This window comes from Mandrillus leucophaeus, unplaced genomic scaffold, assembly GCF_000951045.1.
Source record: "Mandrillus leucophaeus isolate KB7577 unplaced genomic scaffold, Mleu.le_1.0 Scaffold68, whole genome shotgun sequence".
Classification (NCBI taxonomy): Eukaryota; Metazoa; Chordata; class Mammalia; order Primates; family Cercopithecidae; genus Mandrillus; species Mandrillus leucophaeus.
This window is the reverse complement of record NW_012107363.1, coordinates 3,503,515-3,518,714: the sequence shown is the minus strand read 5'-3', so window position 1 is coordinate 3,518,714 and position 15,200 is coordinate 3,503,515. Positions and strand designations below refer to the sequence as shown.

At 56.1% G+C, this 15,200-nt stretch overlaps 1 protein-coding gene across 3 annotated transcripts in view; it reads right to left on the bottom strand.

Moving 5' to 3' along the window:
* CPZ (carboxypeptidase Z) overlaps positions 1–15,200 on the bottom strand; it is a 34,546-nt gene that overhangs the window by 14,143 nt on the left and 5,203 nt on the right. The window contains exons 2-7 of one of the 3 annotated variants that reach the window (XM_012002179.1): positions 13,718–13,847; positions 11,781–12,322; positions 9,088–9,300; positions 5,876–6,072; positions 5,151–5,312; positions 4,618–4,776 (exon numbers count right to left, since the gene is read on the bottom strand). In XM_012002179.1, coding sequence (XP_011857569.1) covers positions 4,618–4,776; positions 5,151–5,312; positions 5,876–6,072; positions 9,088–9,300; positions 11,781–11,865 — 816 coding nt within the window. In that variant the 5' untranslated portion in view covers positions 11,866–12,322; positions 13,718–13,847. The remainder of the gene's footprint in view (positions 1–4,617; positions 4,777–5,150; positions 5,313–5,875; positions 6,073–9,087; positions 9,301–11,780; positions 12,323–13,717; positions 13,848–15,200) is intronic. The other 2 variants (XM_012002177.1, XM_012002178.1) reach the window with 2 other exon arrangements.

The following is a 15,200-nucleotide window of genomic DNA, read 5'->3' as shown; positions in this document are numbered from 1 at the left end:
TGAGTGAGTGAATGAGTGAGTGAATGAGTGACTGAGTAAGTGAATGAGTGAATAAGTGAGTAAATGAGTGAATGAGTGAGTGAATGAGCAAGTGAAACAGTGAGTGAATGACTGAGTGAATAAGTGAATGAATGAGTGAATGAGTGAGTGACTGAATAAGTGAGTGAAGGAGTGAGTGACTGAGTGAATGAGTGAATAAGTGAGTGAGTGACTGAGTGAGTGAGTGAGCGAATGAGTGAATGAGTGAGTGCTCCAGGTCAGAGTGAAGATCTCTCCCTGGTGGGGTCATGCGACTCAGACTCCCAGACATGGGATTTGGGGGAGGCAGGGAATGGGTTCAGCTCCTCAGAAGTGAGGCTGTGCCATCTGGACTCAGTCCCACAGATACAAACCAAGGGCCCAAACACAACCCCACTCAGGCCCTATGGTTCCAGGGTAGCAGACCATGGACCACTATCCTACCAGCAGCCCCTGCACCTGTGGGTGGGACCAGCATCAGCTCGGGAGTTGCCTGCCCCGCCTCATAGCGGGAAGCCTCACTGGACTTTACCATCAAGAACGAATCACGCCCAACAAAGGGTCCATCTGCCCAGGACACGCCTGCTACATTCTATCTGCGTCTCACCTCTGACCTGCCTTTATCCATCAGCATGACAGAGTGTAGGCTTGGGGGGTAGGAGGGTAGGACTAGACTCTCTCCAAAGTCTGCTCCTGACCCAGCCCACCATGTCACCCTTTCTCCCCACAAGGCCTCCTGCCCTACAGTCCCTCCTCCCCACCCTTGCCTGGGGCCTCCCTCCCATCACTAGTCAGTCTCTATGGCTAAGGTATGGAGGGTGGCTGCCGACCACCAGTCCCCAAAACCCTGGGGTGCCGGAGCTGAGGTCTGGCTAAGACAGGCCTGACCTGGGAGGGCAGGTGCAGGACAAGGACATCAGAGGAGCTGTCGGTCCAGAGGCTGGGCACACATGGGCAAGGAAGACACACAGATAAATGAAACCAGGTAGGAGCGGGGAAGCCGCGACTGAATGGGGATGCAGGAACACAGGCTGAGGACCATGGGAAACCCAGCCCACCCAGCTCCTGCCCCTAGGAAGCCCTTGGGAAACTGGCTATGCTGATTCCCACAGTGATCATAGGCAGAGCCAAAAAGGGCTTGGCAGGCAGGATAGAGTGTGAGCAGGATTTGGGCAGAGGGGCAGGTGTGGAGCGGTGAAAAGCAGCCATGGCCAGCCTGCAGGGCCTTGAACACTGCCCCCAGGTGCTGGCTCTCGTCTGTAGGGCACCATGGAAGTTTGGCGAAAGCGTACCTTGGCATACCCCAGCCAGCCCATCTCATGCTCCCTGGCCAACCCCAGGCCCCTCCTGGGACCCTGGTTTCCAGAGATCACTGCTGGCTGCAGGACTGTATGACCACTGCCCGATGACTGATGGCTTGGGAACAGTCTCATTTTCTCTGGCTCTGATGGGACTCTTTGGGGTGAACATTCCCCCTGGGGACATCTTCTCACATCTGGTTCTAAGGCTGAGAGACACTGGGCCTGTGCAGAGGGGGATACCTGCCCTACCCAGCCATTGCCCCCAAGAGCATAGGGGCGCAAGGCCAGGCCAGAAGTGGAGGCCACCCAGTCACCCCTGGGGGCACTTGCAGAGGTCCGAGCAGAGAACCAGACATCACCCCTTGCACCCTTGGTGTGCACTGCCTGCAAGCGTCAATGAATGAATGAGGGAGGGAGGGAGTGTGGGAATAAACAAATGAGTGAAAGAATAAGAGTGAGTGAATGACTGTGTGAGTGAATGAGTGAGAGAATGAGCAGCAATGAGTAAATGAGTGAATGAGTGATGAGTAAATGAGTGAGTGAATGAGTGAGTAAATGAGTGAGTGAATGCGTGAGTGAATAAGTGAGTAAATGAGTGCATGAGTGAATGAGTGACTGAATGAATGAGTGAATGAGTGACAGAATGAGTGAATGAATGAATGAGAAAATGAGTGTGTGAATGAGTGAATGAATAAGAGAATGAGTGAGTGATGAGTAAATGAGTGAGTTAAGTGAATAGGTGAGTGACTGACTGAATGAATGAATGAGTAAATGAGTAAGTGAATGAGTGAGTGAATGAGTGAATGAATGAATGAGTGAATGAGTAAATGAGTGAGGGAATGAGTGAGGGAGTGAGTGAGAGAGTGAGTGAATGAGTGGGTTAATGAGTGAATGAGTGAGTGAATAAGTAAGTGAATGAGTGAGGGAGTGAGTGAATGCGTGAGTGAATGGGTGAGTGAATGAGTGAGTGAGGGAGTGAGAGAATGGGTGAGTGAGTGAATGGGTGAGTTAATGAGAAAATGAGTGAGTGAATGGGTGAGTGAATGAGTGAGTGAGTGAATGAGTGAGTGAGTGAATGAGTGAGTGAATGAGTGAGTGAATGAGTGAGTGGGTGAGTAAATGAATGAGTGAATGGATGAGTGAATGAGTGAGGGAATGAGTGAGTGAGTGAATGGGTGAATGAGTGAGTGAGTGGTTGAGTGAGTGGTTGAATGAGTGGTTGAGTGAGTGAATGAGTGAATGAATGAGTGGTTGAGTAAGTGAGTGAATGGGTGAGTGAATGAGTGAGTGAATGAGTGAGTGAATGGGTGAGTGAATGGGTGAGTGAATGAGTGAGTGAATGGGTGAGTGAATGTGAGTGAATGGGTGAGTGAATGAGTAAGTGAATGAGTGAGTGAGTGAATGGGTGAGTGAATGAGTGAGTGAATGGGTGAGTGAATGGGTGAGTGAATGAGTGAGTGAATGGGTGAGTGAATGAGTGAGTGAATGGGTGAGTGACTGAGTGAGTGAGTGAATGGGTGGTGAGTGAGTGATTGAATGGGTGAATGAATGAGTGAGGGAGTGAGGGAGGGAGTGAGTGCATGAATGAATGGGTGAGTCAGTGAGTGAATGGGTGAGTGAGTGAATGGGTGAGTGAATGAGCGAGTGAGGGAGTGAGTGAATGGGTGAGTGAGGGAGTGAGTTAGTGAATGATAAACCAGTGAAGGCGTGAATGGGTGGGAGAATGAACAAATGCAGGACAAATGCGCCAGTAGCCCAGGTGTTGCTGTCACCGCCCCTGGTCCGCAGGGTGCTCAGCTTGCTCTCCCCATTCCCGCTGGGTCACAGCATTCCCTGCACCCGGCTCCCTGGGGCTCCCCTGGGTCTCTGCACCAGGCCTGTGCCTCCAGTTCCCCTCCCTGCCCCGCAGCTGGAAATCTCCACCTCATCTGTGGGGTCCTTTTGGGAAACCACCGCCTCAGGGAAGCCCTCCTGAAGTCCCAGACTAGGCTGGGGGTTCCCCCTGCGACACATGCACGTGTGCACATGCACGCACACGCACACACAGGCATCCATGCACACACGTGCACTCACAGCCCTCCTGCAGCCCTGGCGATCTTCTCCTTGCCAGTTTCAGGCTCCATCTCCCACCCTAGGCTGAGGACCCCGAGCGCAGGGACCAGTACCATTGCATTTCCAGTGATGGCCCCAGGACAGGGAGGGGCCGGAGGGGCCGGGTGAGGCAGGGTTGATATCTGAGTGCCAACCGCGGGCCCAGCTATGTGCCCGGCCCGGTGGACTCAGAAAGGAGAACAAACGACATGTGAATGCCACTATCGGGGCCTGGCACCTGGCACTTGCCCACCCAGGGCCCGTCCCTCTCTCCCTGCCCCTTCCCCCAAACACCAAGGGAAAGTGCCCGGAGGGAGGTGGAGGGCAGGCCTGGCTCTCCACGGGAGGCCTGGGGAGTGACTCTGGGCCATCAAGGGACCAGGTGGAGGGCAGGCCCCGCCTCCGGTGGAGTGGGCAGTGCCCCCTAGTGAGGGGCAGTGCCGGCAGCTAAGCTCCAGGATCCGCAGCTGGGGGCTGGAAGCTGGAGACTGGGGCCCACTCAGATCACAACCCCTCCCTCAGCCTCCGTTTTTTCATCCACAGCGTGGGAAGGGACCAAGTCCACGCCCTCCCCCTGCAAGTCGTCCCAAGGTTAGGGTGGGTGGGGAGGGTCCCAGCATCATCACGGGTCTCATCGCCGGCTGCTCTACGAACAGTAGGAGAAACCGAGGCCCAGAAAAGGGAGGGCCTCACCTAAGGGCCCAGGTGACGGTGGGACCAGAACTCCTTCCCCATCCGGAGGAGCCCAGCGCGAGAGAAGCAAGCAGGGCCCCCGGGAAGCAGGACCCCCGGAAGCAGGACGGCGGGCACCATGTGCGCTGCAGCACTGCCCTCTGCCGGCGCTTTCCGGAAACGCACCCCCTGCGGTGGAACGCACTGGGGACCCCTCCAGGTGCAGGGCGCAGCTCAGAGCAACAGCGGCACTGAGCCAGGGCCCCCACCCCAGGAGCTCCCAGATAGGGACATGTGAAAGGCAGTGCAGCCAGCCTTGGGGAGACCAGGGGAGCGACGGCTCCTGAGGTCGCAGACTTCCAGGAGGAGGGGGCTTCTCTGCAGAGCTGGGCCTAGAGCGGGTGGTGCTGACGTGCTCTGAGCGGAGTTTCCTAGGAGCTTTGTCCTCACTGAGCTCAGGACTGGAGGGGCACCAGCTCCAAGGGGACCGCGCACACCGTCTCCCTCCCCTGCACACACCCTGCAGCCCTCTCACCTTCTCATCAGGCGTGGGAGAAAACATCTTCTCCTCCTGGGGATGCTTGGAGAAGTCGAAGGGGTAGGACACCACCAGGTCGCCCCCATGAAGGCTGGCCGAGAGCACGAAGGGTATGGTCTGCATCCACTTCATGATTGCCTTCGTCTCTGGGGCCACCTGCCCAGGACAGACGAGGCCGCCCTCAGGTCTGGGTTTACCTGCCGGCCCCTAGCCATGCCCCGGGCTTCTGCAGCCCTCTGGGCTCCAATGGTGCAGACCATTAACGACCGGTCTCTACACCGATGCTCCAGCTGGACTTGGCCCCCATCACTGGGCCCCTGCGGGGATCTCGGCATTTCCAACATGAATCTCTGCAATCTCACCAACACCCCAGCAAGGAGGTGTTCCCATTTCACAGACAGGTAACTGAGGCAGGGAGGGAGCACCAGGCTCTCCTTTCCCCGGGGAAGGACAACTCCGGAGAGCCTGGAATAACCAGGGACCCTTGGATGCCTTTGGTGGCGACAGGCGTGGGCAGCGGCGGCTCCTACCTTACCCCACCAGTAGTGCTGGGGGATGGGGATGTGGTCGCTGCGCGCGCCGCGGGTCTCCGCCAGCTGGTAGTACTCCGAGGTCAGGTCCGGGAAATTTCGGTTCAGATCCAGGTTCTGCGCATTCTGCCTTCCGCTGGTCCACCCATTGTAGCCGGCACCCTGAAAACACGGCCAACCCCCGACTGGGTGGGGTCAGCACACCCCACCCTCCTCCTTCCAGATGGGTCTCACATTGGGCTGAGGGTCAAGGCCAGGGGCTTCGTTTTTCGCGGCTTTATGTGATGAGCTCGGGGGTGTGCCTGACCCTTGACCTCCTCTCCACCCTGGGGCTCCCTCCCTGGGGTTCCTTGCTGATGCCATAGTCTTGGGGCCCTTCCTGGCTGCTCCCCCTGAGTGGGACACCCCCGACAGTGACCTGCTCTGCTTGTTACCCACCTCCCCGAGAGCTCCCCTGGCCACCGCTGACACACACAGGCACCATCCACTCCCTATCCACCATTTTCCTCTATCACACGCATCACCTTTTTAATACACCTAGAATTCTCAGTGGCTTCCCTCTCCCCAGCCCCTGAAGCAGGGGTTTTCCAGTGTCCACATCTACTGAATGCTCCTCTCCTAGAGAGGTGGGAGCTAAGCACTGCTAAGATAAACTACTTGTACATGAATGAACGAGGGGGTGGTTCGGGCGGTGGCCCACAGGATCCAGGCATCTGGGCGCTCACCTCGGCGGCTGCCACCTCGTAGCCGTCGGGGTTCATGGAGGGCAGCAGGTGGATTCGGGTGGTGTTGAGCAGGCGCTGGATGCGGGGGTTGCCCAGCAGGTACTCAGAGCACAGGTACTGGGCTAGGTAGATGAGCATCTCCCGGCCCGCCACCTCGTTGCCGTGAATGTTGCCAATGAGCTTCACCTCGGGCTCCACTGGGGACAAATACAGAGACTTGGGGCATCATCTCAAAGCTGGGGGTCCCCAAAGGCATGAGGCCCCCCACTCAGCAAGGATGACCAGATGGGCTGGGACCAATTCACACTTGTTTTGACTCAGGAATCTCTGTATATAATGAGGTCTCATCAAGGTCATCACTTTTGTTAAGCTCGTTTTTTACACCTAGCCATAATTATTAGTTAGCATAACTAAAGAATATGAATAATATATGTTATCATTGATCCATGCAAATTTCATTGATGGTCTCTCTTCATGTTTGTGTAATAAATCAAGGTATACATTGGTGCTTAGCTGGAAAGGTGGTTGGCCCTTGAGTGGATGAATGGATGGGTGAATGGATGGATGGGTGATGGATGGATGGATGGATGGATGGATGAATGGATGAATCAATGATGGATGGATGGATGGATGAATAGATGATGGATGGATGGGTGGATGGACAGATATATCAATGATGGATGAAGGGATAGATGGATAGATCAATGATAGATGAATGGATAGATGGATAGATCAACGATGGATGGATGGATGAGTAATGGCTGGATGAAATAATGGCTAAGTTGATGCACAAATGAATAGATGAATGGATGGATGTGAAATGGCTGAATAAATAAATGGATGGATGGATGATGAGTGGATAGATGCATGGATGTATGAATGAATGGGTGGATGATGGATGGGTGTGTAATAGCTGAATGAATAAATGGATGGATGGATGAATGGACAGATGCATAAATGGATGGATGAATGGATGAATAGATGATGGATGGATGGCTGGATGGATAGATATATCGATGATGGATGAATGGATAGATGGATAAATCAGTGATAGATGGATGAGTGAATAATGGCTGGATGAAATAATGGATAAATTGATGCATGAATGAATAGATGAATGGATGGATGTGAAATGGCTGAATAAATACATGGATGGATGGATGGATGATGAGTGGATGGATGCATGGATGTATAAGTGAATGGGTGGATGATGGATGGATGTGTAATGGCTGAATGAATAAATGGATGGATGGGTGGATGGATTCATGGATGGATGGATGGATGGATGGATGGATGGATGGATGGATGGATGAATGGACTATAGGAAGAAGAGTGGACCAGGTCCCATGGCCTTACTAGTTGTGTGACTACAGGCAAGTCACTTCTCCTCTCTAAGCCTCACATTGCTCCCCTGGAAAATGACGTCTCCCTCCCCAGCTGTGTGTGGCCCAGGGATGTCCAGGGATGAGAGGAAACACCCACATTCCTCAGATGCCACATGTCGGGGTGTAAATGACCTGGGAGCTTTCTGCGTTGGTCACCTCCCTTGGCCTTCTGCACAGGGGCACCTCTTGCCCTCAAATTCCTGTGCTGTAGGGAGAGCCTCTGCCTCCTGCCCAGAGCATGTTACAGTTGGAGGGGGAATGTAGTGAGCCTTGGGGGCCAGGCTGTGGCCAGGTGGCCACTGGTCCCTGGTAAGAGATAGAGCCCTTGGGTTCATGGTGTCCGTGCTGCCCAGGCCAGTAAGATGAAGACTGGCTGAGGCTGCCAGCCCTGAAAAGGCCCCTGAGTCCACAAACAAAGAGCAGGTGCATTTTTCAGTAACTGCTGGGGACGAAGGGTCAAATGGAGGCTGCTTCTAAAATAATCGATTCTGTTTGAGTAATGTGCTCGTGAGACAGGTGTGGCTGGGGGCTGAGGCCCAGGCAGGACTCAGACTCACTGACCCCTAGGAAGCCCTGGACTCCAACCCTGAATGTCCTCAGTGCCCGGGAGAGGGGGACCTCCACACGCGAGAAACAGAGGCCACCCATCCAGAAGGTCTGCGTGTTTGCTAGAACATCCTAGATTCTTAGACACCACCAGCCTGAGTGACTCTTTGCAACTTAGGGTAGCAAATCACGACAGTAATAAAAGTTGATTTCCTAATTTGCCCTGCAGGAAGACCCCGCTGAAGGAACAGAAATGCCTAGCATTTTCCATACTGCCCGCTCCCGCTTCAGAACAGGATCCAAAGCCTGATGGAATGAAAATGGACTTGGATTTTTAAAATAGAAAAATCTCTTTATTCGTAGCATTCTGTGGTGTCACACTCCTGGAGTGGTTTGGAAAAGGAGAGGCCGGTGCCCAGGGACAAGGGTTGTACAGACCTGCCTGGGGTCCAGTGTGCCAGGACAAGGTCTTCAAATGGCAAAAATGCAGCGCATGGCCACAGACGCCTAAGTGCAGAAGGGCCCGGCACTCCTATAGCCTTTGTTTTGCTCCTCCCTGACTTAGGCCTGTGACATGCCAGAATGGTGCCCTCCTCCCTCCAGCTTCCCAGGCGACTCCTAGACAACCTTACTATCTCCCTGCAAGCCCACATCCCAACATCATCTTTTCTGTCTAAAATTTATTGTTTGGCCAGGCACAGTGGCTCACGTCTGTAATCCCAGCACTTTGGGAGGCCTAGGTGGGTGGATCACTTGAGGTCAGGAGTTCAAGACCAGCCTGGCCAACATGGTGAAATCCCATCTCTACTAAAAATACAAAAATTGGCCTGGTGTGGTGGCCCGTACCTGGAGTCCCAGCTACTCAGGAGGCTGAGGCAGGAGAATTACTTGAACCCAGGAGGCAGAGGTTGCAGTGAGCCGAGATCGCGCCACTGCACTCCAGCCTGGGCAACGAGAGTGAAACTCTGTCTCTAAAAAATAAAATAAAATTTCTTGTTTGTTTTATGTCTTTTCAGCCACTGGATCAATGTCTCCATTATTATCAAATAACCTAGTCTGCCACCCTAAATTTTGAAGTAAGGTGGATATCTGGAGAAATTCTCCTTTATACATACAGTGGTTGCACATGCCCAGTGGGACGTGGCCTGCACCAAGCAGCTCCCTGAGGCCCCCAGCTGTGCCCAGACCCCAAACACCCAGCCAACTTGTGCGCCCCAAAGTGGAGCAGCCCGAGCCCTTTCCCGAAGCGGGGCCAGGCCAGGCCCTCCCAAGGGCACTCACTCAGCTCGTGCTGGCCGGGGCGGCTAGAGAACTCGATGACCAGCAGCTCCCTGCCGTCGAAGCTGCGCCCGATGCTGTAGGTCCTGGCCACGTGGGCGCAGCGGGAGGCCGTCCGCCTCAGCACACGTACCATCTGGGCGTAGGAGTGGTGGCTGAAGCGGATGAAGGTGGGCGGCAGCCCCGAGGGCAGCGCCTCGTCAGCCTCCAGGCCTCCTGGGGGAGCAGTGGGGGGGCTCGGTCAGTGTCAGGCCCCGAGGCTTCCTACCGCTGCCTGGGAACACTGACCACGCACGGCACCCTTAGCCCCCTCTGCATGACAGCCATGCTTGGACACCCCTATCTTTAATTCGAGTTCCCTCTGCAGTGCCTACAGCGATATCCAAGCCAAATGGCACCCGAGGTATGTACACAGCACAGCGCCATGGTTCCTGACCGAATAATGTGACTGAATACACGTACTGTGGGGCCACTGTGGGAAGTTCCTAAAATACAGAGCAGGACAACAGAAAGGAAAAGAGATCTATGGGGTCCTGGACCCCCCAGGGCAAACCCCTGCTAGGTGTGCAGAGGGGCTTCTCCTGGGTGTGTTTTCCAGGACAGTGGCACTCGGGCAGTATTCTGCTCCGTTTGCTTGGCCAATGGTGGAAACAGGAAGCCTCCTTGTGGTGCCCCCTCCGGCTGCTGTAAGGTGCCCCCTCCGGCTGCTGTAAGGCTTCCCAGTGTTTCTGTTACAGCCTCACCAGCACAGCAGTGAGCACCAGCCCGGGAAGGAAACAGAAGGGAGGTTCTGGGAAGGACTTCGGGGGGAAGAGGAAGGGGTTCTGGATCCAGAATACGAATGTCTCTATGTCACATATGCACGAGCTTCCCCACCATCCTGTCATCCACTAGAATAGAGGCACCCCGAAGACCACCCCAGTGACCCTCACCTCCCTGCATCCCGCCAGGGGCTTTGCAGCAGCCAGGCCCACAGGAGCAGGACGCAGGTGCCGCAGGCTGTTCCTGGGTCCACAAAGAGTTAATGTGTTTCTCTAAGTTTCTCCTCACCCTGTGGTTTTGCTTCTGCTCAAAACGGTTCTCCAGGGGAGAGACTAGCAGAGGAAGCCGGCAATTTGGCGGCAGAGATGCCCAAAATAATCCCAAACTGACTCCTTGGGCTTTCCCAGGGCTGTGGGCTTGGCTTCCTTCCTTGCCTCCCTGGCCTCCCACAGGCACCTCCACCGCCTCTGCAGGGACTGAGCTCTGCAGACAGACGGCTCCCACCTGCTGGCAAAGGGCACCCTGCCACCGCATCTGCATGGAAGCCCAGGGTGGACAGAGTCCGCCCTTCTCAGACTGGGAACCAGAGGATGCAAGACGTGCCAGGATCAGCCCTGAGTGCCTGACACAGCCCACAACCCAGGGCTTGCTGGAGCCTGGCCCAGGTGTGTGTCTGCTTTCCTTCTCCTGCCCTCCTCAACATCCCAGCACAGAGCCATATGTACGGTGGGTGCTCGGTAGCTGTTTGGTGAATGGCCAAATCCATCCCTCCATCTGCGATGGGCTTGGGCCACTCCAGCTAAAGACCCCACCGCTGTCACCCTTCCCGGGGCTCTGCTTCCTCTTCCACGGAGCAAGGCTGCCGTGAGACTCGCATGAGTCAGCACATGTGTGGCACCCGCAGTCAGATCCTGTGAATCCAACCACGAGCGGACGCTGCCCTGCGCAGCTGAAAGTGGCACACACTGGCCCTGGGCTCTTCAAAGGCATGTTCAGACTCATTCAAATGCGATGAGATGCCCATGTCCAGGCCTCAGTGGCAGGAGCCACATCCCAAGCCTTGGGGACCACATGCGGCCAGTGGTGACCGTCTTGGACAGCACAGAATAGAATATTTCTTTCACACAGGAAGGTCTAACGGGCCAAGGCTGCTGCGGACCATGCAAGGTCTCTGGTGGACACTGACTCGTGAGACAACAGACATAGAGGGCTCCATGCAGGGCCCCCACCAGCCCCACCACCAAGTGGCCCTCTGGGACAGCCTTGCACACCTCAGAGACAAGTGGCCCATGGTGGCCGAGGCTTGCCCACTCCCCCTCCACTGTTTTATCTACAAGAGACACCAAAGCCTTTCTCCACAGCTCCTCTCCGTCCTTGAGCCCACAGGGCGGCACAGACCTGCTGGAGGAGTCACTCCAGGCCAAACCCTCTGTGTGATCTTCCAGGCCCAGCGATGGGCAATCGTGAAGCTTTGCCCACCAGGTCTCCCAGGGGAAGTAAATGTCCTGCCCACCCTCGACCAGGGGTAAGTACTGCTGTTCTGGAGGGTCTGTGGCCAAGAACTGGACCCCCGGGGCCAGCCCTGCACTCTGAGCCCAGGCTCCCTGACATGAGGCCTCCTGATTGCACCCTGGGCAGGGGCACTGCCACCACTTGGACTCAGCACCCTTCCACCCCAGCCTGCCCCTAAGGGCTGGAGGCTTCTGCTGGGGGGCCCTAGGTGACGGAGGATCCTCCATCTGCACTGAGTCCCCAACCCTGCCTGGCACCCCTTTGTGGGGAACGTGCTGCCCTGGGGAGCAGCCCCGCCCTCTACCAATGCCTGCACTGTCGCCATCGATGGAAAAGACTTCAAGTTCCTTCCAGTGTGGCTCTTGGTCCTCCATGACCACCTGGACCGTGTGAACACATGGATAGCCGCCGCCTTCCCTTACCCCGAAGCTTCTCCAGTGGGTCGTAGCAGCCCTCATCCTCACTCGTGAAGTAGCGGTGGCAGTCGAGAAAGTAGGGCCAGGCCATGTCGATGGCGTCGAAGGCGGGCTGGCAAGCCTCCCGCAGGCCCTCGCAGATGTGCCGGCAGGGTCTGCGCACCCGGCCGCCCTCACACCGGGGGGCCAGCACAGCACAGCCCAGCAGCCGCAGGTCTGGGTTGCACTGGCCCTCCAGGAGCTGGTGTAGAACACTCAGCAGGATGTACTCGGAGCTGGCCTCCACCACCTCCCACGACCGGTGCTGTAGCAGGGTGGGGAAGGTGGTGTGGTTGTAGGCGGCATCGCTGCAGGTCCTGAGCTGCAGGTCCACGCAGGTGACTGGGGAGGCAGGGTCGGCATGTCAGTCCCTCCTGCAATGGCCCTGACCGTCACGTGTCAGACATTTACGAAGGGGACCCCACGCAGGGCCAGGGCCTGCAGGGAAGGGGCACCCACAGTCTGGTAGGGGAGGACCAGGACAATAGTTACTGTGCAGGAATCAGAGACTGTGAGAGATCAGAGAAGGCGCCTAAGACCAACCAGATTCAACTACCCACTAGCAAGCGAGCTGCAGCAGAGGCTGCCCTGAGCCTCAGCATCTCCATCTGCAAAGCAGCTGTGCCACACAAGGGCCCGTGAAGGCAGCCAGCCGATGCTGCATTAGGCAGGGACGGGCACAAACCACCCGGGAGGCACAGCCACAGCACAAAGACGTCCCAAAAGACGCACCCTGCTTTAGGCGTCTTGTGTCTTTGGGGACCCTAATGGGTCAGGTGGGCCTCAGGACTTGGATGAGAAGCGGATAATGACAGACGCGGCTCAGTCGGGCTCATCTCTGCTCTGCAGCTCGCAGGGATGCCTTAAGCCCAGGCAAGGGGTAGGGTCCTCACTGTCGCTGGACACCTTCCTGCTTCCTCATCACAGCTGTTTGTTTAGTTCCAAATGCCCCATCTCTAAGGCCCTCATTGACCTAGCACGGCCCTCCAGCCCCCTCGGGAGCAGACTGTGTCCCTGCAGCCACTGGCTCCAGGCTTGCACCCCCAGACGGCCTCCTCCTCTTTTCCTCAGCTGGACTTTCCAGATGTGGCATTGCATGGGACAAGTCGTGACATTTTGCCACTTCTCATGTCAAAGTCTAGAAAGGACAGGATTCTTTCTGCCTCACATCGCCCTGCTCACCACATTTTACAGCCGGGCAAGGTAGCTCACACCTGTAATCCTAGCACTTTGGGAGGCCAAGATGGGAGGATCGCTTGAAGCCAGGAGTTTGAGACCAGCCTGGGTAACACAGCAAGACCTCCATCTCTAAAAATAAAAACAAATAAAATAAATAAAATATAAAATAGACATGTTACACAGGTCATTGACTTTGTACCCAGAATTTTTTTTTTCTGATTTTTTAAAAGTCTCCACTTAGAATACACCAGATGCCCAAATCTGTCAGGAGGTGACGATGAAATGTTCACCCCTTTCAGGGAACGAGCCCGGTCCTCAGCCCTGACCTGAGCACTCCACATTAGTTGGATCCCATGCCACTTTTGAAGCCATCTCACAAGATTCGTTTGGCATTTCTCCTATCACAAGGAGGAAATCGGGGGAGGTGACTCACCGAACCCCAGACTCAGCAGGGGCCTGGCACAGAGCCAGAGACCATGAAATGCATGTGGGCAAGATCCAAACTCAGGACGTGTGACTGCAGCGGGGACTGGAGTGGGGACGGGGGCAGGCAGGCATGGGGAGGGATGGAGAGGACGTCTCTGCAGGGGCTGTGGTGGGCAAAGCCCAGTGGGAAGCCGGTGCACCTTTTCCTGGCTGGTCTTTTTTTGTTGTGTCTAATTTTTCTCTGGCTGTTTACGAGGGGGTTCTGGTTTGATTGATGGGCTGTGTTATCCATTACCCACTTCTGAAATCACAGGCTCAGCTGCCTAAAGTGCTCTGACAGTGTGGGGGCCGCAGCCCTCCTACAGAACAGAGGCCAGGGAGGTCCCGGTACTGTACCGCTGTCTGCAGCCGGCGGCCTGTGGCATTCACCTGGAAAGAGAGACATGGCACTGTTAGGGACCTGCCTCGCCGTCCGTCACTCACCGGGCAACACACGCCCAGGGCCCTGAGTGCAGGCGGGGACCAGCCTGGGCCACCGTCCGCCAGCTCCTTCTCATGGAGTCTTCACAGCAGTCCCTGAGGCAGACGCTGCAGTCTCCCCCATTTCCCAGGTGCGAAGGCTGCGTCTGAGAGGTCACATGACCTGCCTAAGGACAGACGGTTGGACAGCAGTGGGGGTCAGTGGCATCCATCTGGCTCGAAGCCCAGGCCACAGTGCCTGCAAGCCTGATGTCCAGGACAGAAGAGCCCTGAGGTGGCATCTGTGAGTGCCGTGGCACAAGCACCTCCACCGTAGCCAACCTCAAGCTTCCCACCATAAGCCGCTGAGTCCTCAGAAGATTCCAGAAGTTTTAATAGTTAGCCTCCGGACCCCTCACCAGCAGGTACTGCCGCACTCAGACCCAGGCCCCTCCCAGAGTCAGCCATGCAGGCTCCGTGCCCCCAAGAACACCGCCAGGCTGTGGCCTCTCCCCGTTTCCTGCGTCAAGGGCCCTCTTCCAAGAAAAAAGGACCAACATACAAAACTATCCTGGCAGTCGTGGGGTTTCAAGGGCCCTTTCCGAAGCCCAGACACATGAACCCAACAGTAAGGCCTCTGGGAAGGCCAAACATAGCCAACCCTAAGTAATGCCGGCTGCTAAGGGCCCTGTATGAAGCAGGACCCAAGGCTCTGTGCACTTCAAGCGGGGAGAACGCATTCGAGGAGGGGAATCCGGCATCAGATTTAAAACCTGGCTAGTGCTGGGACGGGTCCATGTCGGAGACCACCTGGCCAGAGTGGGGGCAGGCTGGGCGGTGGGAGCAGCAGGACCCTGGAGAAGGGGACGTGACTCACAGGCAGGACATGTGGAGTGGGTGCAGGGGGCCAAGGAGAGGGGGGCAAGCAGGCTGGAGCAGAGGAAAAGGCCTGGCTGTGACTCTGCACCTCCAGTCAAAACTGGGGACAGAACCTGGAGGCTGGGAGGGTGCAGGCCGCTTTTTGGAGCTCACCCTAGGATCTGGGGGCTGTGAAAGCTTGGCTGAGCACATGGCAACTCTCCAAATGGTCAGAGAGACCTGGGCTGCTCTGTGGCCAGGCAGCTCCCACGCTAGGGAACCACTTGGGACTCGGTTTCCCCACTGAGGACTGGGCAACCATAGTCCCGGATCCCTACACCATTCAGCTCACAAAGCTCTTGTGGGATGGTGACGTTTAGGGCACCCGTCCGCCACCAGGCACTCCTAGGGGAGTTTCCGTGTCCATCCTCACAACAGACGACAAGAGAGGTCCACGCGGTGCTC